General features: G+C 31.9%; 1 protein-coding gene across 6 annotated transcripts in view; it reads left to right on the top strand.

Moving 5' to 3' along the window:
* Nucleotides 1-25,793, top strand: part of WRN (WRN RecQ like helicase) — a 132,674-nt gene that overhangs the window by 10,905 nt on the left and 95,976 nt on the right. For 5 of the 6 annotated variants that reach the window (XR_013763849.1, XM_079140208.1, XM_079140207.1 and 2 more), the window contains exons 4-14: nt 85-233; nt 939-1,088; nt 2,440-2,509; nt 6,402-6,516; nt 9,434-9,863; nt 11,812-11,892; nt 12,796-12,931; nt 14,293-14,368; nt 16,024-16,091; nt 16,370-16,478; nt 18,169-18,237. Coding sequence is in view for 5 of the 6 variants with exons in the window: in XM_079140208.1 (XP_078996334.1) it covers nt 85-233; nt 939-1,088; nt 2,440-2,509; nt 6,402-6,516; nt 9,434-9,863; nt 11,812-11,892; nt 12,796-12,931; nt 14,293-14,368; nt 16,024-16,091; nt 16,370-16,478; nt 18,169-18,237 (1,453 nt within the window). In the remaining variant the exon portion in view is untranslated. The remainder of the gene's footprint in view (nt 1-84; nt 234-938; nt 1,089-2,439; nt 2,510-6,401; nt 6,517-9,433; nt 9,864-11,811; nt 11,893-12,795; nt 12,932-14,292; nt 14,369-16,023; nt 16,092-16,369; nt 16,479-18,168; nt 18,238-25,793) is intronic. The other variant, XM_079140210.1, reaches the window with a different exon arrangement.

Raw genomic sequence — 25,793 nt, 5'->3', positions numbered from 1 at the left:
CAATTTAAAAATACAAATGACATGTAAGAAATAGAGATTAAATCCATCATACTTAATAGAACTTATGGAAATAAAATGTTATAGTTTTTCCCCAGGGATTAAAAATGCTGCTTGAAAATAAAGCAATTAAAAAGGCAGGTGTAGGAATTGAAGGAGATCAGTGGAAACTTCTACGTGACTTTGACATCAAATTGAAGAGTTTTGTGGAGTTGACAGATGTTGCCAATGAAAAGGTAGAAATAATAAGTGTATCATTTTCATAAACAAGATGATACTGTAGTTTTCTCTCTGAATGTTATCTTGTTTTTTTAAAAAAATAAACTTAAGCTATAAACTATTTTTGTATCAGTACAGAAATTCTGAGTGAATGTACCATAATGAAAACCAATTTTAATCCGTTTTGACCTATACTTAGTTTCTTTAAGCAAGTTTCCTGTCTTCCTTATCCCTAATTCTTGATACTGTTTGACTTTATTTCCTGTATTTGCAAATTTAAGTTTTTAAAGTATTTGTACTAGTGCCTTTTTTTTTTTTTAAAGGGAGAGTATGAGGTAGCTATTGTGATATAATTCTCTGAGTGGAAGTTTGACCACTAATTCCACTTCCTGTATTTCACATATTTTATTAATGAAGTCATTAAATTAAATTCTCATATTTGACTGGGATGTGGAAAGCCTACTAAACTATTCAGCTTATTTTTCCATGAATAATACTTACAAAATCTAAGAATTTCAAAATCTGCATTGGCAAGATTCCAGAGTTAAATTATTTTACTGTAGACCACAAATGAGGTGTTTAGTGACAGAAAATTTACCGAGGATTGTATTTTGGCATAAGACTTTCAGTTTTATTTGTAGTCTGGTCATGTGATAGTATTTAGGAGTATCTGACAATAGAAAAAAGTAATTTTTGCTATGTTGCTTTTTTATTACTTCTAGCTGAAATGTATAGAGACCTGGAGCCTCAATGGTCTGGTTAAACACCTTTTAGGTAAACAACTTCTGAAAGACAAGTCTATCCGCTGTAGCAATTGGAGTAATTTTCCTCTCACTGAGGACCAGAAACTGTATGCAGCCACTGATGCTTATGTACGTACTTAAAGATTTTTAGGTTATTACATATTTTTTAAACCTTAGCATAAATTACTTTAGAAAAACTTTATTGTGGAAATGGCATAAATTCTACTAAGATACTTAATACAGTTGGGCATTAAGAATGCTTTCATGAAGTGAAACAATTCTTGGTATTAATTAACAATTATCAGTTAATAAATTACTCAGTGCTCATTATTTTCATTGTCATGAAGCCAAAATCATGTCCAATTTGTATGTAAAAGTAATGTGAAACTTGCTGAAATCATGAAGGTCTAATAAGCTCAGGCTCAGAAAGCATAAATGGTATTGATGATGTATTTGATAAGCAATTCAGAATAAGAAAAAGTATAAGGAAATTTCTATATTGAAACTAGCTTTATTTCTTATATTTGTATTTAAACTGTGGCAAAAATTTAGAAAAATTGCCTCTAAGTTTAACTCACTGCTTCTGTTAGATATGTTTTTATAAGTACAAATTTATATATAACCAAATCTGAGCTTATCTTTATAGATAGTACTATTTGTGTGTATGTGTTTAATATGAGGAATATATTTTGTTGCACAAGGAATATTTTTCCCTAATTCATACTTTAATTTTTTGATGAATTTGTTTTCCATTTTTCATCTATTTTTAGGAATGTAAACTTCTTTAATTTGTAACCTGAAAAATAATTTTTTTTTTGTCAGGGTAATAGGGTGATACTTTTCCTTTCGAAAAATTACAATACTTTTTCAAACTACCAAAAATTCTGTAGCATCTTCATTCGTGAAAAATCAGTGTTACATGAATCAAACAACATTACCCTATGTAAATTTATGATTACACAAATGGTATGCCTTGACTTCATGTACAAACAGAGAAACAACATGTATCCCATTTGTTTACAATAAAAAAAGAAAATAAAAAATAAATAAAATAATATCTATGTATTAAAAAAAAATCAGTGTTACTTGACGATTCCTGTTAACCATGCTCAGAAGAGAACTGCTCATACATTAACATTCTCAGCTGATTTAACGAAATGGAAGAAAGTAGATATCTGTAATCAAAGGTGATTTCTCTTACTAGAATGTATTTTGTTCAATTACATTTATAAGTCATATGATACCTGCTTGTAATAGTGAGTGTTAATAAATGAAAATTCATATTTTAAGGCCAAGGCAGGTTATTTTCTCTATTCTTACAAATTGAATGGTGATTAAATGAAGACATTTGTGTAACATAGGAGGTTGAATTCAGTATTCCAGGTGCTCTGGATATCACTCTTTTGGATTTATAAGGATGTGACATATACCTTTATTTTGATAATCTTTAACCTGCTCATTATTTTTCTCTTTTCCTTAGGCTGGTCTCATTATTTATCAAAAATTAGAAATTTTGGGTAATGCTGTGCACATGTTTGCTATAAGTAAAGGTATGTTATGATTTTAAATGATATAAGGTGAATTTGCTCTTATGAGATTTAGCTCCAAAAAAGACAGTATTCATATATTTCAAAAGTATTTTGCAATATTAGAACTTTCAAATGTCTGTGCGGTGTTAATGTGAAGGTGAGATCTATCAAGGTCAAAGATTAGAGTTTTTGGTATGTTACTTGTGGTAGAGCACTTTTGTTTTGTAGCATTGCTATACATTAGCTTTTAGAGTTGGGGTTTGTGGGTTTGATAATATCAGTGAGGCAAAAAGCTTTTCTCCAGGCTGGAGATTGCTATAACTATTTAAAATGCTTTATATATATAATACTTTAAAATGTTTAAGTTGCTATATGTTTTTCTGGTTTAAATTGCCATATTTTTTCTGCTGCTTTTCTTCACTCAACTTAAGTGCCCTTGTCAGATGTTGTGATAGGTCAGTGACTGCAGAAAGAGTTACGTGAAATGGATGAGCAGGCAGCTTTTGTGTTATGTAGACCAGTGGTTGAATCCCAGTCATGTGACCTGGGATATATCTGTTTCCCTATGTTTGGAATTTGGATAATAGCAAATATCTATCTCAGAATAGTTGTGAGCACTAAAAGGGACAAAATATTTAAAGCCCCTATATGCAGTGGTAGAGAGAGTTTTTAATGCAGATTGAACTTCTCTAATCTGAAATATGGAAGGCTCTGAAATCCAGAACTTTTTGAGTGCCAACATGATGTGTGTATTTTGAGGTATTCAAAGATATTTCCTGGAGAAAGTGATGTTTAAGGCAAGACCTTAAATATGAGCAGGATTAGCTAGCTGAAGAGTAAGGGAAAAGTGTTGTAGACACAGGAAACAGCAGGTGCAGAGTTTCAGAGGTCAGAGATATGCTGTTGTGAGCAATTAAAAGTAGTTTGGTATAGAGAACCATTGAGTTTGACAGGGCGAGTAATATAGGAGAAGCAGAAAAAGGAAAGAAGAAAGGCTATGTTAAGGAGTTCACATTTCCTCCCAAGAGCAATTGAAGCTATTGAGTGTTTTAAACACAGGAGTGAAATGCATTGTTTCAAAACAAAGCAGATCAAAACAAAATTTGAGCTATAAAGTAGAAAGTGGATCATAGAAGGCGAGAGTCACAGTGTGAAGACCTTTTGGGAGGCTATGAGAGTAAACCCAAGTGAGAGGTAATGTTAACTTACCGGTTCTTTGTATTGAGTGATGTGTATAGCTTCAAACTACATTTAATAGATCAGTGTTATCAACAGAGTTTGAGAGAAGGATGAGAGGCCAGTGTCAAAGACCATTCCTGTGTTGTTGGCACAAACAGTAGAGATGAAAAACATTGTGGAAGAAGAGCAAGGCTTGGGGATGAGGAGTCATGGTAGGATTAAGATGTTAAAGGAGAGAAACTTCTAAGATACAAAGGGGAGGTAGCTTATAGGCACTTAGATATGTAGGCTGTATCAGAGGACATTGTGAGTTAGAGATAAAGAATTGGGACTAAGCTATAAAGAACACTTGGTCTTTAATGTTTGTGTAGAGAAGGGAACACCACAGGAGTTATCACAGACAGGGAGAAATTCGAGTGAAGAATATGTTCTAAGTAGGAGGATGTTATCAACTGTTAAATTCTGTAGAGTTTGAGGAACTGATACCTAGAGTTAATCATTAGATTTGGCAATATGGCAATGTTTGTAGCCTTTTACTATAGTAGCTTTAGTGTACTGGGTGACAAAAGAGAGACAGTGGTCATTTGGGACATGTGCTATTAAAGAAGAAAAGGATCTCGAGGCTTTGATAACATGAAGGTGTCATAACCATAGCAAGAGTTGAGTAGTGGAATTATATGGTTGGAATCATATTAATGTGAATAAAGGAGTAATTAAATCTAAGGAATGGGATCTTAAGTGTTGATTGGGTTATTTGTATTCTTGGTGTAGAGTTTTTTGAGTTCTTTATATATTCTGGAAATTAGTGCTCTATCTGAAGTATGAGTGGCAAAGATTTTCTCCCACTCTGTAGGCTCTCTCTTCACATTGCTGATAGTATCCTTTGCTGAGAAAAAGCTTTTTAGTTTGAATGAAATAAAGAAGAGAAGAGGTATTGACATCAAGGACACTCCAACACTTAGGTCAGGAAGATAAGAGAGCCGCAAAGAGAACTGAGAAGGGGTACTAATGAAGCAAGAAGTATAGGAGCGTTCAGAAGTCAGGTGAAGCTGTTTTAAATAGGAGGAAGTTTTCAGCTGTTTTAAATCTCTGAGTTTGAGTGAGGTGAGGATTCAGGGTTAACAGTTAGGTTTAATAAAGTAGAGGCCATCACTAACATTTCCAGTAGGCAGCTTTGCTCTACTGATGGGGGTGAAAGATTAATTGGAGTTAGCTTAGGAAAAAATGGAGAAAATTTGAGACAGTGAGTATGGACAATTCTTTTAAGGATTTTTGCTGTAAATGGAAATAGAGAAATGAATACAAAACAATATAAGGTTTGGAAAGTAGGAGGATGAGGTAGTTCTCTTATTGTTTCTATTAGTGAAATTAGAGGTGAAGCTGTTTCTTGAGTAAAAGGAGGAATAAGCGGGTGTTGGAGGCTCAAAGAGAAAGAAAAACGTGTCAAATAATCGTCTTTCCAGTGGGAACTATAGATCTGTGCCAGGAATTTAAAGTGAAATGAGTTATTCTCGTTGTGTTTTATTTTTATCTATATTCTTCTGCTTGGGTATAGGTAAAAAACAAAACAAAAAAACTGGATTTAATTAGAGTAGGGGTTTTGCCAGATAAATACCATTGAGGGGGAGAATAAAGTTGTTGAGTCTATGCATCACAGGAATGATTACTAAAATGGGAGTAAGAAAAGAAAGTAAGACAATGGAGTGGGACTAGGAGAATAATGGATAGGAAAAGGTGGTAGGATCAATAAATTTGGTTCTGAAATTGTCAAAAAAATTGGAGGGAAAGAAAGGTAGGCATGTCAGTGTTCATGGATAGAATACTTATAATTGAGCTTTTTTATGTTTTATTGATGTGTACTTGCACTTGTGAAATGGTGATTTTATTGGCAATTACAAGGTCAAGGATATATTTATGGGAATAGGTGGCTGAGGTCAGTTGAGGAAAGAACTGTTGGAAATGGAGATGTCAGGGAATGGAAAAAGCCACACTTTTGGATGGACCATCTCTGTGAATGCTGAAATCACCCAGGAATAATTGTGGAGGGAAAGACAGTTCATGAACCAGGTGTTAAAATCAACAAATAAAAGCATGTGATTTTGAGATGATAGGATAATTGTAGTAATCAGGAATAACAGGTTATACAACCCAATGTCATATGCTTTACAGCTAGACTTTTTGAAGGACAAGGGAAGTGGTGATGAAAAAAATGCTAAGAAAGGAAAGGTTTGGGGACAGGAGGACTGAGATTTGGTATCGATGGAGAATGAGATTTAATGAAATTGCGAATTTGGAACATGATCACTGATTACAAGGTCTTGCATTTTATTTTGGTTATGACTGGTAGTGAGGGCAACGAGGAGTTAGATTATATTATGTTTATCAAACTGTATCAAGTAACAACTCACATGTGGCTGTATGAATTTCTGATTTAGAAATAGTGCAGATGAGCCCACATTCTCATTTCTGCCTTCTCCTTCTTTCTAGGTCAATGACCTTAGGTTGTAGTATATATAAATACACATCACTTTGAATTTATTCTAAAATTTAAACAGCAAAAATTTTAAAGGGAAGCCAAGGGAGATGATTTGGAGAGTAAATAAAGAAGTTTTTTATTGGAATTCATTTAGGGAAAGAATATGAAAACATGAGCTCTAACTACTTAATGAAGTAGATGAATAAATATCTCTGCTTTGTAATTTGAAAATTAATACTGATTTTTATTTTTCCCTAGAGGAGAAAATCCTACCTGGTGGAATGAAGAAACAGTTGATTTCAATATCTGAGGACATGATGGATCTGGTTAAACATTTTCCTGACGGTTGTAGAAAATTGGAAAATGCACAGAGGTTAAATATGTTTTTATCAATTACATTTGTTCTTACTCCTATATATGAAGAATTAACTCTTCATTAAGGTAGATTCATACATCCAAATGTCTAAGGATTTTCTGACTTCTTTTAGGCTATTTTGAGAAACATTGGATTTTTGACATTACATTTGTGTTTTTAATTAAAGCAAAACAATATGCACATATTAAGGGAAATACTTGAGCGAAAGTTATCTTTTTTTGGTTATGAACTTCTTTTCATAATTATATTTATGAGCATATTTTTAATGATATTTATAGTTTGTTCACTTGAAATTTTTAAATAAAAGCAAGTTTTATACTTAATAGCTTCATTGTTATCAATAGGTTATTATCTGATTATTATTTAAGACTCTTACCGAATTGGTAGACAATTAGAACAGAAGGCATACAAATTTTAAAAATTGTTTTGTAGCAAAATCACTAGATAAGCCAAGGTACTTGATGGAATATTCTACACAGATTCATAGACCTTAGACTCCAGGTGCTATGTTGCTAAATCATTTTGGAACCAAACCTTGCTTAGGTCTGAATTGCTGAGCAGGAATGTTCTTGAATGGTGAACAATGTAATAATGTAATTCGTGGGCAAAGATATTTTGTAGAATGTGAAGCACTTAGTTGAAATAGAAAATATTTGACATGGGGTAAGTGCAGTGTTACTGTATTCTTATTTGGATGAGATTTGTGATAGATTTTGATTAAGAGGTTAAAGAATACAGCATAGAAATTCAGCTTTTTCAAAGTCATTTTTTCCCCTAAGTAGTAGTTTTGGTGGTTTTTTAGGTAACAGAGAATCTCCAAAAGATATAACTTTTAAATGGGTAAGAAACCACTAAAGCCATTTCTTTCTCATTTTTACATTTTTTCTATAAAATTAGAAAAATAATCTTTTATGTGATTTTTTTATATGCCTTTCAGGTTTTTGTACTGGCATATGAAATATATACTTAGGGTAAATTGCATATGCTTAGTGCTTTTCTTCATAACAGCAAAGCTAAATAGATTTTCTTAAAACTTGAATAAGAAATACTGGGTCTTATAAAGTTTTAGTGTCAAAACAAGAACTAATCAAATCTCTTATTTCATGTTCTTTGTTATATGTCTACAGTAAAACATAACTTACTTAGATTATACTTCTGAACTTGGAGGGAGCAAAAAAGGCCTCTCAGCAGCCAAAATACCTGCTATGTGCTCACTTTCTGCATTTCCAGTGGAGTGAATAAGCCACATTCAGAGTACATTTGTTTTTTGTTTATAGATTCCGTCTGACAGGCTTGGATATCTAGTTAAAATGACAATGATATGAATAAAGTATGGTATGCACATGACTGCAGCTAGAACTGACAGCTAGCAATCTATGAAGGAATAGAAAAAACTATAAAAATCCTGTGCATTTAACAATTAAACTGTGTTACATAACTGTTCCTACTAAACTCAGACAGTTCTTCAATTTGAATAACTGTGTATAATGCTAAATATTATTTATAGTTGTATAAAATGCTCAATATTCTTTATAAGATTTAGAGAATTTTAGAATGTTAAAATCAGTGTTTTTAGTTTTTGAATTTAATTTTGCTCTCGATTTTGTGTTAATGTAGACTTTGCTTACAAGCTTGTGTCCAGCTTTGAAGTGCTATTAATGATACAATTTTCAGTGTAGAAATAACTCCTGAAACAACTTAGCACTTTGACAGTTGGTTCTCATAAAAGAGCAAATTTTTATTTGAATCCTTAATAAAAATTTAAAAGGCATGTTGGATTTTATTATTGATTTTTAAACACTGAAAAATTAGAAGACATACAAAAGCACTAATTACATGGTAAAATATGTCTCTCTTATCATACTCCCATTAATTAATTTCTACTTTTATGAAGTATCTAAAAATTACTTTAATAAGACCTACAACTAAAAAGCAAAGATGTACCTACTTTTACACTCTAATAGTGGTTTTCCATTCTAATTACTCAAGTTTGGTGATAATATAGTCAAATAGTTAAAATGTTGTATGTTAGCAACTGCAATTTAGTTAAACTCAGTTAATATACATCTTATCTGTATTTTCTCACTTGTTACTTGCATACTGGTGGGAAATTTTTCTTCTGTATTTCAAAGAATATGTGTTCAGTTTTGAGAATTTTGAAAATGCAAAACAGTATCATTTTAAAATGGCAGCATAAACACTATTAGGCGTTGCATTTGGGACTAGTAATTGATCAGTAAGTTGAAAAAGTTAACTATAAAACAGGATCATGAAAGTTTGCTTTTAGCACATATTAATATATTTGTTCCCAATTTTTTGGTATATACCAAGACTTTTTCTTTATTTATAGACCTCCTGTTGGAGTTCTTCAGAGTATATCTGAACAAAGGATACATTTTTCTCATTTCAGTTTCTTTAAAATGGAGTGGAAAATTAAGATGCTTGAAGCAATCTGAGTGTACAGTCCTGCAAATTTTCCTCCAAATTTTTATTTTTATTTGACTATAGTTTATCAGAGAACTTTTTTTCTTTTTAAAAAGAAATTTGCTAGGTCTTTCCATGTGTTCAACTCAGAATTTAATGAAATAGTTTTTCTTTTATGTGGTCATGTATCATTGATTTTACTTTATGATTAATTAAATTAGTTACCCTTCCCCCACCAAATAAGTATAGATGATATAAACAAGTTGAACAGAAACACTGCTCACTATTAGCATACAAGTCAATTGTTAGATGCAAAAGTACCTAACTGTGCTAGAGTGTCTATCACCTATAATCACATGGGCACTAGGGAATGAAGAGCAACTTTTATCCAGTGGGTCTTCTAGCAGAAGATCAGTTTAGAAAGCTTTAAAACTTTCCAGTATAGTTATTACAATTGAAATTGAATAATCTTTCTTTAAAAATGTTTTAGGGTTTCTATAATTTTGAAGAATATTTCAGAAAATCTGTGTTCACTGAGGAAGATGATATTTGGTTCTACTAACACTGAGACTGAATTGAAGTCCAGCAATAATTTTAATTTATTATCATTGGAGGATTCAACTGTTGGTGGAGAACAACAGAAACAAATTAGAGAACATAAAATTTTAACTAAAGTTAAAGATGAGCCATGGGATATAGCACTTGATAATTTAGTTAAACATGATGGAGAAGATGTACTTGGAAATGAAGTAAAGCAAGAAGATGGATTTAAAGATGAAATAGAAGACAATAAATTAAAAGAAAACATGGAAAGAACTTGTTTGATGTCATTAGATATTACGGATCATGAACTCAAAATTTTGGAACAGCAGGCTCAGGAAAAATCTCCTCGTAAAGATGTTTCTTACCTATCTGCTGAGGTACTAAATAAAGAGAAAACACTTTGTTTTCTATTCATTATAGGGGTTGTCTGACATTTTTCTGTGAAGGGACACCTAGCAAATATTTTAGACTTTATGGATCATACAGTCTCTGTTGCAGCTACTCAGTTTTTCCACAGAGACAGTTTTGTAGTGTCACTGTGGCCATAGACAAATATAAACAAATGTGCCTTCTGTTTTTTAATAAAACTTTATATGCAAACATTGGGCTGTATTTGGTTTGTGAACCATAGCTTGTTGCCCTGGACTTAGTATAATAAATAGCATTGTATAGTAGAAAAAATTTATCGTATCAATAGACATTTGTTGTAATTTCCTATTTTATAATTTCTTATGCTTTTTTTCTTCTTATTTTTTTATATAATAGGTATCTAATTTTTGTGAATTCTTTACGTATCTGCTAGTGTTTACTTTATGAAATTTGACTTTTGGGTAGTTTTTACCTCATATAGAATTTCTTTACCTGCTATAAGTTTTTAGTAAATATCTTTTTTTTTTTTTTTTGTGGTGCTGGGGGTCTTATGTTTTTGCTTGACATGCCTTTGCTGTCATCTGTAGAGTCAGTAACTTATATTTTCCCCCCTTAATTTCTCATTTGTTTTTCATTAGTTTACAAATTAATTAAGAAGTTCATATTCTCTGGAATTTTATACATTTTTTGTAAGAAAATTTTAACTTTTGAAAACTTTCTAATACGACTCTCATTTTTCTAATGGAATGACATTGGAGAAATTGTTTTGGTAACTTCAATAATAATCATTTCTATTATTATATAGATCTATTTTGTTTTAAAATTGCTTTTCAAATATTCTCATTTCAATCATTTGTAAAGTAGATTCCTCCATTGGGTAATACCATCTTTTGCTACATCTATCTTACCCTTTAATTTTCTAGAAATTTCTTTTTAGATATATACTTTATTTTAAAAAAAAAAATTTTTAGTCATTGATGAACCTTTATTTTATTTATTTTTTACATGTGGTGCGGAGAATCGAACCCAGTGCCTCAAAAATCCTTGGCAAGTACTCTACCACTGAGCCACAACCCTAGCCTCTGGATATATACTCTAAACTGATATTTTTCATATCCTATAGAATTATGATGATATTTCATGACTTTATTTTTTAAGCCAATTATAATTTTATTGTATAATTATTAGCAGTTTTTCCTTTATTCATTCGTTCATTCAGTTTTTTCAATTATTCATTCAAGACCCTGTTTAAAAAGTAAAAGAACTTTTATCTCTTAGTAAAAAACTTAAAGTCTTTTTTTTTTTAACTTAAAACTAGCACATTAATTAAGACTATATTTTTCTTCCTTATAGCTTAAATATGCATTTTGGGGGTGTTTTTCTATATTCTTTTGTGAGTTTTTGAACACTTGATTTATTGGGGATTGCCAAATTATTATAAAGATTCCTCATATCCAAACTGCAACAGCAGACCAAGTAAATAACTGGATACTTTTTCAAATATGTGTAGATTTTCTTGGAAATTTACTGATTTATTTAGAGATACCACAATCATAGTATATTAGCTTCTGTATCTTTTTTTTTCTAATCAGTAGATATAAAAGGATAATTACTGTTCTTGGCTTGTATGGTTTTTCAGCACTGTGAAGAGTTTCTTGTACTTAAAATGTTTGGGAGAGACAGTTTGACATTGTTTAACCATAGTTGAAGTTTGTATTCTTATTTAGAGCAGGAATTTTATTTCATGTATGTTTATCTAACTCGTCTATCTTGCTGTGTTTCTTTTTTTCCCTTTTTGATTCTTTTCTTTTGGTCATTCCTCCTTCTCCCCTTTTAAATACATTTGTTTAGTAGAGAAGAGGAAGATATCTAAAATTATCTAGCATATGGTAACTTTATTTTTTAGGAAGGATGGTTAAAATCTGGAAATTAATATTTGAAATACTTTTTTTAAAGCATTTATCTCCCAATGATAATGAAAAAGATTCATCTTATGTAATTGAAAGTGATGAAGATTTAGAAATGGAGATGCTTAAGGTATGTTTTAAATTTTGGAAAAGTTACCTATTCTTTTTAAAGGACACTTAAGTAAACTACTACCTGATTCTAAACCAGCTTCCACAACAATGAAATCACTACTAATTATGTAACATTAGATTATAATGTTTTTTGATTCATATTTCTGTGTACCTTTATATGGTCTATGAAAGTCCTTTAGTCAAAATTATAAAAAATAATAATAAATGGAAGTTTTAATAAAAACATAAAATGAGAATGGTGGTTTCATGGTCTTCCATATCACTTCTTTGTAAAAACTTTCATGACATAATTTTGAAATATCCTAATATTCTTGAAGTAGATAATCTTTATTTAGGGGAAAAATTAGATATTATGGAACCAGAATAAAACCAAATAATTTTTTTCACATATGTAATATTGTTTTCTAAAATTATTTTAGTCTTGGTTTCTTTTTTTGTTTTGATAATTGCAAAAACATGTTCATTGTTTGCTTATGGTTTAAATCTTATCCTTACTTAATAAGAATGACTGACATATGATGTAGAGAAACTTATCACAAAAATAGCATTGAAATCCATATTTACTGCTTCGGAATTGAAAACATTGAAATACAACAAAGAAAAAGTGTTTAAAATTATCCAAATTTAAAATTTATGGTAGATTTCCCTAGGGGCAGTTCATTGTATGCTATTAATGAACCTTGTTTATGCTGGAAGTATTCCATCTTTGGCCTTGTGCCTTGGAAAACATTCTTAGGCACATATTTATAGAGAAGCACACATGTTCTTTTGTGCTATTCCTTGCACATCTGCCAGCTTTGAACAAAATTGTAGGCTCTGTTAATAATACTTCTTTGTGTTTGATGAAAAAGATATGATACTGTCAGTGGTTTTGCTTTTAAAATTTCTTTTAAACTTTCAGTCTTTAGAAAACCTAAATAGTGGCATGGTAGAACCAATTCATTCTAAATGCTTAGAAATGGAAAGAAATCTGAGAATTCCTACTGAAGAAGAAGATGAAGATAAAAATGAGGTTATTGAAGAGGAAGAAGAAAAGGGTAAGCACTGAAAAGTGTTTTCTTTAACTCTTCTGATCCACACCACTGTGTTCAATTTAGAGTATAGGTTTTAAGTGTTCTGGAGGTCAGGGACTTTGTGATATATGGTTACTGTCACAAAGTAACTATAAACTTGCTATAACCTATAAAGTTGGTATTAAATTCCTTAGTGCTCTTGTCTCCATAAAGCAGTCTTACTCTTTATAAAAATGGAATAGAAGTGTTGTGTCATTCAGTGAATGTGGTCAATTATATATTCACCTTTTTCATCCTGAATTATATTTTTTGTCTATGTCTTAATGATGGTCAGAATTATTTACTAATTACTTATATTAAAGATCATTGTAAGTCACATGCATGGAAATGTAGCATTGTTCTTCAGGAACTTATTAATTAAATAAATAGGACAATGTAAAGGAACAAAATGGACTTATTTTCACCTGACTGTATGTTAACTATAGTAAAGAATGTATTAAATGAACTTTCTGTGTAAGTGTAAATAATCATATTAATTTTGGGAAATTTTGGTTATTCTCATAAAGTAGGACTCTTACAAGACTTAGGCTTCATCACTGATACATGAAAATTTTAAAAATATTTTGTAGGTGGAAAGTATATATGAGTATGTTGATACATGTTTTCCTCTGTTTTCTTGTATTACATACAGGCATACTTTTTCCAAATCTGTTTCGTTTTCTATCTACAATTGTTAAAGTCAAGAAGTAAAATAACTTTAAATTTTTTAGTAATAAATTATCTTGATTGTTTTGAGCTTTCTTGGTCACACATGAGTTTTTCAGCCAAAGGATAGATGGTGAAAGTCACTTGGGTAGAAATAACATAACTCCATTGTACTGTGCAGTGAGAATTTTGATCAGATAGGTAGTTAAGTTTACCTAACTAAATTGGTTTTTGTTTAGATGTAGGTTAACTAAATTTGGGTAATTAGATTGAGTTTTAGGTAACTAAATTTTTATTTTATCTGTAGACTTCATTGTGACACTAGTGTAATTTCTGATTACCATTAATTATAAGTTAATTATATTATAAATTATGGATTGATATATTTCTTGTTATGGTGAATTCTAGATGTTAGAAATTTAGCTGATTCCAAAACATCAGTTTTTTTGCAGTGCTAGTAGAGGCTGAACCACAACAAAATTCTAATACTTCAGTAGTAATCAGATGTTCACCTGGAGTCATCACTGATACCCAGAGGACCAAACTGGGTTGAAATTAAAAAGTAACCTCTGAAACCTACTACTGTATTCTTTAAAAGAAACCAATGAAATAAACTCCTTCTTCCTCTTATTTAATATATTTCTATTTGAACATAAATGCCCATTTTGTTTTATTTTAAGATCTTTTACTGCCAGAACCCCATGCAAAGCATATTATTTGCCTCAAGACCTACTTTGGCCATAACAGTTTTAAACCGTGAGTATACTCTCAATTAACTAAGTGAAATACTTAGTATTTTCTTCACAAAGAACGAAAAGGTAAATAACCCATTCATTTAACAGTACCAGCACAACTTCTCTGTAGTCATGCATGCCACACTATATTTCTTATACGTAACTATACAATTATTTCAATGTAGTATTTATATAAAACTTATTTCTGAAAATTGGTTTTATAAGTAAGGAAAAATAATTTTTGTTTTAACTGAATGCTTCTGTTTAGAAACTAGCTTAAATATATTAAAAAGTGAAATTTCATTTAATGCTGATTTTTTCCATTAAATAAATATCTGTGTGCCTTTTTTGTGCATCGTATTTTCCATAGTATGCTAATGTAATAGAAGTTCATAAGACAATAGTTTAAAGAACAGTGGCAGTTTTATCTGTTTTAATATACTCAAATGTATTCACATCTAACAGGCACATTTTTGCAAATAAAAAGATGAATAAAAGTGAGAATAAGTAAATTTGAATAAAAGTATTAAGAGTATAAAAATGTGGACTGTATTCTTCCAGTTTTGAGAATTTGCAGAAGAATCTATTGAAGCATTTTTTTCCTTAAAAGATTTTTATTTAAATATATCCTACATACAGAAAAGTACACATAGGTGTACAGATCAGTGAATTATATTAAAATTTTTTTTAGTCGTAGATGGACACGATTTATTTATTTATTTATTTATTTATTTATTTATTTATTTATTTATTTATTTATTTAATGTGGTGCTGAGGATCGAACCCAGTGCCTCACAGATGCTAGGCAAGTGCTCTACTACTGAGCTACAACTCCAGCTCCAGATCAGTGAATTTTGATGAACTGGGTACCCTGTGTAACTAGCACTTAGATAAGAATAGGTCATTATCAGCATAGCAGAAGACCAGCTCTCCAATTGTTTTTTCCCTTGACATTTTCCTAAGAAAAATTTCTAAGATACAGTAAGTTGAAAGGATTATTATTGTTATTACTACTACTACTGTGGACATGTGCATATCCACCACCTAGATTCTACAGTTAACACTTTAGTTGTTTTATCACATATCTATTTATCCATCTCTCTATCCATTCATTACTCCATCTAAGTTTTAAAATGTGTCTCAGGGTCAACTGTGGACACCATTATACTCCCAAAGTACTTCAGAGTATAAATCTTTGATATAGTATTTATTTACAGTTTTTGGTGTGAAATTTACATATAAGGGAGTGTATAAACCTTCAATGTATGTTTGCAAATCTCAAGTGTACACACCCACATCCATATAACATAAGTCTTTATTAAGATAGACAACACTATCACCATGAAGTTCTGTCGTTTTAAACCTGAAACATTTGTTTTAAGCATTGATTTTTTTGACTATCTAGTATAAAGCTTGGAGTTTATTTTATATTTTGTATATATGTAACAAAATTTAATACATATACCAAATGGAAACTTGTGGTTCTTCAGTCAGCTTGAATGGGAAGTTGATCAAATGAAGTTCTTTGTTTTAAAGCTCCAGGTTTTGAACATATTTATACATGAAGCTCAAAACTATAAAAGAAATTTTATTAACAGAAGTAAAAAATTTAATAGGTTTTAACTTATCCATTGAATTTCTTATTAATAATATAGCTTTATGCTTTTTACCTTCAAGGGTTCAGTGGAAAGTTATTCATTCTGTATTGGAAGAAAGAAGAGATAATGTTGTTGTCATGGCAACTGGTAAGTTATACTAAGCGAGTAAACTATCCTTTAAAAAATAAAACTTGGAAGGTTTAAAAATGTTTAATTTCTCACTAAACTCTCAAAATACAAATAAAACTGCTGTAAAATATATAAGACTGGGTACAGGGGATAGATGCTCAAATTTATGCATGAACAGTCTGAGGAAGATGGAATGTTAATACTTACCATTCAGCTATACAAGTGTATTATAAGAAGAAAATTAAAGTTTCAAGGATTTATTTTAATTTCTGTGAATGTATTATTTTTATTTTAAGGATACGGAAAAAGTTTGTGTTTCCAGTACCCACCTGTTTACATGGGCAAGATTGGCATTGTCATCTCACCTCTTATTTCTTTGATGGAAGACCAAGTGCTCCAGCTGGAGTAAGTAATGTTTGCATTGCCACATCATTGCCCTCTTCTTTTATTCTATGAGAAGAACTCTGATTTATCATGTATGTTAAAATTTAGTTCACACTAATGCATTTCTAAAAGTGCTTGCTTTATTTTTATTTATTTATTTATTTTTGGGGTACCAGGGATTGAACTTGGGGGCACTTGACTACTATGCTACATCCCTGTTGTGTTTTGTATTTTATTTAGAGACAGGGTGTTACTGAGTTGCTTAGCACCTCACTTTTTGCTGAAGCTGACTTTGGACTCTTGATCCTCCTGCCTCAGCTTCCTGAGCTGTTGGGATTACAGGTGTGTGCCACCATGCCTGGCTTCCTATCTTTATTACTAATAAGTGAAATGACACTTTGGAAGAAGAGCTTATCTTTTTTTAAGGAACAAGCTCCACCACTGAGCTTTCATCTCCAGCCTTGATTTTCTTCATTGAGTTCTCTGTAATTCAAGGCTATTAGGTGGCTCTGCTAAAACTTTCTGAAAAAGCATTATTACATTATGCCAGTTTACTATTGACTATTTCAAAATTCTTTTCTAGTTCTGTTACCCATATTCTTTAGCTTGGTATGAAGTAAGTATGTAGAAGTATATTTTTTAATCTATGAAAACCTTCCCATCTTCTTCAACCTGAGCTTTCAGTCTTTTTTAAAGACTCGCTTTAACAACTGCTTTCTGATGTGGCCCTTGAGAAACTTTATCAAGTTAGTGAGATACAAAAAGGGAGATTTCCTTTTGGTTTTTAAGTTTTAAAAAGCCTAATATATCTTTTTTTCTACATTATTTATTGATGCATTATAGTTGTCATAATGATGGGATCTGTTGTTACATATTTATACATGCACACAATGTAACAATATAATTTGTCCAGTATCACTCCCTAGCACTTCCCCCTCCCTCCTCTCCTCTCACCCCTTTGTCCTTTTCAACTACTGATCTCCCTTTGATTTTCATGAGATCTGCCCCCACCTTTCTTTTCCTTTTTTTCTCTAGCTTCTACATATGGGAGAAAACATATGACCCTTGATCTGAATTTGACTTACTTTGCTTACCTTAATGGTCTCTAGTTCTATCCACTTTCTTGTAAATGACATGAGTTCATTTGTATGTATGCCACATTTTCTTTATCCATTGATAGTTCCATAATTTGGCTATTATCAATTTTGCTGCTATAAAAATGGGTGTGTATATATATCATTATAGTATGATGACTTTAATTCTTAAGGATAAATGCTGAGGAGTAGTATAGTGGGTCAAATGGTGGTTCCGTGCCTAGCTTTTTTTTTTTTTTCTTTTTTTTTGGTGGAGTGCGATAGTGGGGATTGAACTCAGAGGCACTTAATCACTGAGCCACATCCCCAGCCCTATTTTGTATTTTATTTAGAGACAGGGTCTCACTGAGTGCCTCACTGTTGTTGAGACTGGCTTTGAACTTGGGGTCCTCCTGTCAGCCTCCCTCACCACTGTAATTACAGGCATGCCTAGTCTTTTGAGGAACTTCCATACTGATTTCCATAGTGGTTGTACCAATTTAGTCCCACCACAAAAAGGGAGATTTCAAATGAAGTGTAACATGTTATTATATTTTTTAAATTCCTTCTCACTTAAGAATGATGTTGATATTTGTAGTGTATACATTGGTCCAGAATATTTGTCTTTCTTCTTATAGAATGTCCAACATTCCAGCCTGTTTTCTTGGATCAGCACAATCAAAAAATGTTCTTGAAGATATTAAATTGTGAGTAATTTATATGATTTCTAATCATGTCAGTTTTCTGTGATATTTTGTACACACACAAAATTTATTGAATCCATGAGTAAAATGACCATGATTTTAAGATGTCTTTTTTTATAGTTCATTTGAAGAATTATTAACTTTAAAATCTTCAAAACTTAAAGATATCTGTTATTCTTAGTTCTTAGATTAGCAATGAATTATCAAATTTTGATTTTGAAAGAGAACTTCGAGAGTATCTAGATTTGTCTCATTTTACAGATGAGAAAACTGAAGCCCAGAGGTAAATCATTTGCCACTCAATGAATTTATGGTTGAAAAGGGACTGGATTCTAGGTCTTCTTGTCTCACTATTTCTATCATGATTAATTCCTAAGAAGAATATCATCTCAGATATACATAAAAACGTGTATATATTAATATATGTATATATGAATATACATTCATATACATGTATATTTACTGAGTAACCCAAACCCCATCAAGATAATAGAATGTTACTGTTAATCTGGAAGGTTCCTTCATGTCCCTTCCTAGTCAGTCTTTCTCATCTTGTATCCTGGGGCAAAGCACTGTTCTAATTTTTCCTACCACAGTTTAATTTTATCTTCTTTAGAGTTTCCTGAATTTGGAATCACACAATATGAACTCTTGTGTAACATTTTTTCAATCAGCATAATGTTCTTGTGATTTCCTTTATATTGTTACATGTGGCAGTAGTGTTTTAAAAAAATTTCTGAATTAGGGCTGGGGTTGTAGGTCAGCGATAGAGCACTTGCCTCAAATGTATGAGGCACTGGGTTTGATTCTCAGCATCACATAAATAAATAAAATAAAGGCATTGTGTACATCTACAACTAAAAAAACAAAATAGTTTTAAAAATTCTGAGTTATATTTCATTCTACAAAAAAAATAGTTTGTTTTTTACGTTTCCTCATTGATGGATTTCTAGGATATTTTTGGTTTTGTGCTGTGAATCATAAAGCTAATTAAAACATTGTTATAATAGTCATTCATGAACATCTGTTTTGTTTTTAAAAACATTTTAATTAACTTTATTGAGATATAATTTATATATAATAAATTTTACCTTCTGAAAATATATAACTAGATAAGTTTGATGTATTTATATACCTACAAAATCCTCATCACAATTTATATAATGAACATATCCATTACATGCAAAGTTTACTTATACCTTTTTTAATCCATTCCTTCCTGTCCCTGCCTTCCCCACTCTAGTCATCAAGTAGCCATTGATCTGCTGTCACTATTAATTAGTTTGCATTTTCTAAAATGTATATAAACAAGAGTCAGCCATACATCTGTGCTCTTTTTAGTCTGGTTTAGATAATGCAGCATAATTATTTTGAGATTTATGTATACATTAACATTTATTAATAGCTAATTCCTTTTATTATCAAGTAGATTACATTATATGGATATGTTGTGATCTGTCCATTTACCTGTTGATAAATATTTGGATTGTTTCCATTTTTTTTGTAATATAATTTTTAAAAAAATTTGTGTAATCATAAGTTTACATAGGGTAATGTTGTTTGATTCATCCTGTTATTTTTCCCTTCCCCCCACCCTCCCACCCCTCTTTACCCTCTGTGCAGTCCTTCCTTCCTCCATTCTTGCCCCCCTCCCTAACCCTAACCCTAACCCTAACGCTAACCCCTCTTACCCCCTCCTTATATGTCCTCATCCGCTTATCAGCGAGATCATTCGTCCTTTAGTTTTCTGAGATTGGCTTATCTCACTTAACATGATATCCTCCAATTTCATCCATTTGCCTGCAAATGCCATGATTTTATCATTCTTCATGGCGGAGTAATATTCCATTGTATATATATGCCACATTTTCTTTATCCATTCATCAACTGAAGGGCATCTAGGTTGGTTCCACAATCTGGCTATTGTGAATTGAGCAGCTATGAACATTGATGTGGCTGTATCTCTGTAGTATGCTGATTTTAAGTCCTTTGGGTATAGGCCAAGGAGTGGGATAGCTGGGTCAAATGGTAGGTCCATTCCAAGTTTTCTAAGGAATCTCCACACTGCTTTCCTGAGTGGCTGCACTAATTTGCAGCCCCACCAGCAATGTATGAGTGTACCTTTTTCCCCACATCCTTGCCAACACCTATTGTTGCTTGTGTTCTTGATAATTGCCATTCTAATTGGGGTGAGATGAAATCTTAGGGTAGTTTTGATTTGCATTTCTCTTATTACTAGAGATGTGGAACATTTTTACATGTTTGTTGATTGCTTGTAGATCTTCTTCTGTGAAGTGTCTGTTCATTTCCTTAGCCCATTTGTCAATTGGGTTATTTGTATTCTTGGTGTAGAGTTTTTTGAGTTCTTTATAGATTCTGGAGATTAGTGCTCTATCTGAAGTATGATTGGCAAAGATTTTCTCCCACTCTGTAGGCTCTTTCTTTGCATTGCTGATAGTTTCCTTTGCTGAGAGAAAGCTTTTTAGTTTGAATCTATCCCAGTTATTGATTCTTGCTTTTATTTCTTGTGCTATGGGAGTCCTGTTGAGGAAGTCTGGTCCTAAGCCAACATGTTGAAGATCTGGACCTACTTTTTCTTCCATAATCTGCAGGGTCGCTGGTCTGATTTCAAGGTCCTTAATCCATTTTGAGTTTAGTTTCATGCATGGTGAGAGATAGGGGTTTAGTTTCATTCTATTGCATATGGATTTCCAATTTTCTCAGCACCATTTGTTGAAGAGGCTATCTTTTCACCATTGCATATTTTTGGCCCCTTTGTCTAGTATGAGAAAATTGTATTTATTTGGGTTTGTGTCTGTGTCCTCTATTCTGTACCATTGATCTACCTTTCTATTTTGGTACCAATACCATGCCGTTTTTGTTACTATTACTTTGTAGTATAGTTGAAGTTCTGGTATTGCGATACCCCCAGCTTCATTTTTCCTGCGAAAGATTGCTTTAGCTATTCTGGGTTTCTTATTCTTCCAGATGAATTTCATGATTGCTTCCTATTTCTGTAAGGTACATCATTGGGATTTTAATTGGAATTGCATTGAATCTGTATAGCACTTTTGGTAGTATGGCCATTTTGACAATATTAATTCTTCCTATCCAAGAACATGGGAGATCTTTCCATCTTCTAAGGTTTTCTTTAATTTCTTCTTTAGTGTTCTGTAGTTCTCATTGTAGAGGTCTTTCACCTCTTTTGTGAGATTAATTCCCAAGTATTTAATTTTTTCGAACCTATTGTGAATGGGGTAGTTTTCCTAATTTTTCTTTCCAAAGATTCATACTTATGTATAAAAATGCATTAGATTTATGAGCATTGATCTTATATCCTTCTACTTTACTGAATTCACTTATGAGTTCTAAAAGTTTTCTGGTAGAATTTCCTGTTTCCTCTAAGTATATAATCGTATCATCAGCAAATAGGGATAGTTTGAGTTCTTCTTTTCCTATTCATATCCCTTTAATTTCTTTGGTCTGTCTAATTGCTCTGGCTAGAGTTTCAAGGACGATATTGAATAGAAGTGGTGAAAGGGGGCATCCCTGCCTTGTTCCAGTTTTTAGGGGGAATGCTTTCAGTTTTTCACCATTTAGAATGATATTGGTTGGTTCCACAGTCTGGCTATTGTGAATTGAGCAGCTATGAACATTGATGTGGCTGTCCATGTACAAACAGAGAAACAACATGTATCCCATTTGTTTACAATAAAAAAAAAAAAGAATGATATTAGTCATGGGCTTAGCATGATGGCCTTTACAACGTTAAAGAATGTTCCAACTATTCCTATTTTTCCTAGTGTTTTGAGCATGAAGGGGTACTGTATTTTATCAAATGCTTTTTCTGAGTCTATTGAAATAATCATATGATTCTTAAGTTTAAGTCTATTGATATGGTGAATTACATTTATTGATTTCCTGATGTTGAACCAACCTTGCATCCCTGGGATGAAACCCACTTGATCATGGTGCACTTTCTTTTTAATATGTTTTTGTATGTGATTTCCTAAAATTTTGTTGAGAATTTTTGCGTCGATGTTCATTAAGGATATTGGTCTCAAATTTTCTTTCCTCGATGTTTCTCTGTCTGGTTTAGGTATCAGGGTGATACTGGCTTCATAAAATGAGTTTGGGAGGGTTCCCTCCTCTTCTATTTCATGGAATACTTTGAGAAGTATTGGAATGAGCTCTTCTTTAAAGGTGTTGTAGAACTCGGCTGAGAACCCATTTGGTCCCGGACTTTTCTTTGTTGGTAGACTTTTGATGACTTCTATTTCATTACTTGAAATTGATCTATTTAAATTGTGTATGTCCTCCTTGTTCAGTTTAGGCAATTCATATGTCCCTAGAAACCTGTTGATGTCTTCGCAATTTTCTATTTTGTTGGAGTATAGATTTTCAAAATAGCTTCTAATTATGTTTTGTATTTCACTCATGTCTGTTGTGATATTTCCTTGTTCCTTCCGAATTTTAGTGATTTGGGTTTTCTCTCATCTTCTCTTTGTAAGTGTGGCTAAAGGTTTATCAATTTTGTTTATTTTTTCAAAGAACCAACTATTTATTTTGTCAATTTTTTTGTATTATTTCTTTTGTTTCAATTTCATTGATTTCAGCTCTGAGTTTAACTATTTTCTGTCTTCTACTACTTTTGGTGCTGGTCTGTTCTTCTTTTTCTAGGGCTTTGAGCTGTAGTGTTAGGTAGTTTATTTGTTGATTTTTACTTCTTTTATTGAATGTGCTCCATAAAATAAATTTTCTTGTAAGTACTGCTTTCATAGTGTCCCAGAGATTTTGATATGTTTCTTTGTTCTCATTTACCTCTAAGAATTTTTTAATTTCCTTCCTAATATCTTCTGTTATCCATTCATCATATAATAGCATATTGTTTAATCTCCAGGGATTGGAGTAGTTTCTGTTTTTTACTCTTTCATTTATTTCTAATTTTAATCCATTTTGATGTGATAGAATACCAGGTAGTGTCTTTATCTTCTTGTATTTGCTAACATTAGCTTTGTGGCATAAAATGTGGTCTATTTTAGAGAAGGATCCATGTGCTGCTGAGTAGAAAGTGTATTCGCTCTTTGTTGGATGGTATATTCTATAAATGTCCGTTAAGTCTAAATTATTGTGTTATTGAGCTGTGTGGTTTCTTTGTTCAATTTTTGTTTGGAAGATCTGTCCAGTGGTGAGAGAGGCGTGTTAAAATCACCTAGTATTATTGTATTATCGTCTATTTGGTTTCTGAAATTGAGAAGGATTTGTTTGACATACATGGATGAGCCACTGTTTGTGGCATAGATATTTATGATTGTTATGTCTTGCTGATTTATGCTTCCCTTAAGCAGTATGTAATGTCCTTCTTTATTCCTTCTGACTAACTTTGGCTTGAAGTCCACATTATCTGAAATGAGGATGGATACTCCACCTTTTTTGCTGAGTCCATGTCCATGGTATGTTTTTTCCCATCCTTTCACCTTGAGTCTGTGGGTATCTCTTTTTATGAGGTGAGTCTCTTGCAGGTAACATCTTGTTTGATCTTTCTTTTTAATCCAATCTGCCAGTCTATGTCTTTTTATTGATGAGTTCAGGCCATTAATATTCAGGGTTATTATTGATATATGATTTGTATTCCCAGTCTTTTGGCTCATTTTTTTTTTATTATTATTTTTTTGACACGACTCTGTTCCTCCTTTATTTTACAATTTATTTAGGATAGTTCTTCCCTTGCTGATTTGCTTCTTTGTTTTTCATCTCTTCCTCATGGAATATTTTGTTGAGAATGTTCTGTAATGCTGGCTTTCTTTTTGTAAATTCTTTTAGCTTTTGTTTATCATGGAAGGATTTTATTTCATCGTCACGTTTGAAGTTTTGCTGGGTATAAGATTCTTGGTTGGCATCCATTTTCTTTCAGGGCTTGAAAAATGTTGTTTCAGGCCCTTCTAGCTTTTAGGGTCTGGATTGAAAAATCTGCTGATATCCATATTGGTTTCCCCCTGAATGTAATTTGGTTCTTTTCTCTCACAGCCTTTAAAATTCTGTCTTTATTTTGTATGTTAGGTATTTTCATTATAATGTGCCTTGGTGTGGGTCTGTTGTAATTTTGTGTATTTGGAGTCTTATAAGCCTCTTGAACTTGATTTTCCATTTCATTCTTCAGATTTGGGAAATTTTCTGATATTTCATTGAATAGATTGTTCATTCCTTTGGTTTGTTTCTCTAAGCCTTCCTCAGTCCCAATAATTCTTAAATTTGGCCTTTTCATGATAGCCCATAGTTCTTGGAGATTCTGTTTATGATTTCTTACCATCTTATCTGTTTGTTCAACTTTGTTTTCACGGTTAAATATTTTGTCTTCAATGTCTGAGGTTCTGTCTTCCAGGTGTTCTATTCTATTGGTTATGCTTTCTATGGAGTTTTTAATTTGGTTTATTGTTTCCTTCATTTCAAGGATTTCTGTTTTTTTTTTTTTCAGTATCTCTAACTCTTTATTGAAATGATCTTTTGCTTTCTGTATTTGTTCTTTTAACTGTCGATTGGTGCGATCATTCAGTGCCTGCATTTGCTCTTTCATCTCATCATTCAATGTCTGCATTTGCTCTTTCATCTCATCGTTTGCTTCCCTGATCATTTTAATTATGTACATTCTGAACTCCCTTTCTGTCATTTTTTCTGCCATGCCATCATTGGATTTATTGATGTAACATCTCCTTTATACTGAGTCCTGGAGCAACATGAAATGCAGCTACCCTCTAGTCCACCATCTTGAAAATCCAGATTGTTTCCATTTTTGAACTGTTACAAATAAATCTTATGAACCTTTGTACATGAATCTTTGTATGAACATATGTTTTCTTTTTATTGGTATATACCAAGGAATGAACTGATGGGATCAAGGGACATATATATTTATATATTTTCTTAAGGTTTCTTTTTTCTAATTGGGGTTAAATTCATATAACATGAAACTTAACCATTTTAACCATTGTTAAAGTCTGGTGGTTTTTAGTGTTGTATGTATTTCCAGAACATTTTGTTAACCCCAAAGTTACTGCCACACTGATGAAGTGGTTACTTCCCTTTGCCCCCTTTTCTACTTCATTCCAGTCACTAGTCTAATTTGTGCTTGTTCTAGACATTTTAGGTAAATGAACTCATAGAGTTATGTGGACTTTTGTATCTGTCTTCTTTTATTTAGCTTAGTATCATCATTACTTCCTTTCCTTTTATTTCTGAATAATATTCTATTGTATAGGCATTCCTGTACAATAAACAATTTTTATCCATTCATCAGTGATGGATATTGGGTTGTTTCTGCTTTGGGGCTGTAATGAATAATGGTGCTATGAACATTTACAAATTTTTGTATGAAAGTATGTTTTTAATTCTTTGTGTTTATGCTTAGGAGTGGAATTGCTGGACCATATGGTGAATCTTTGTTTAACTTTTTAAGAAACTATTGACCTTTTTGACAGTGATTATACCATTTTACATTCCCACCAGCTGTTTGAGCGGTCCAGTTCCTCCTTATCCTTGCTGTTTCTTGATGTGATCAGTCT

Source organism: Sciurus vulgaris (genome assembly GCF_902686455.1).
Source record: "Sciurus vulgaris genome assembly, chromosome: 5".
NCBI classification, from domain to species: Eukaryota; Metazoa; Chordata; class Mammalia; order Rodentia; family Sciuridae; genus Sciurus; species Sciurus vulgaris.
The sequence above is the reverse complement of the archived record's forward strand: the minus strand, read 5'-3'. Positions and strand labels throughout refer to the sequence as shown.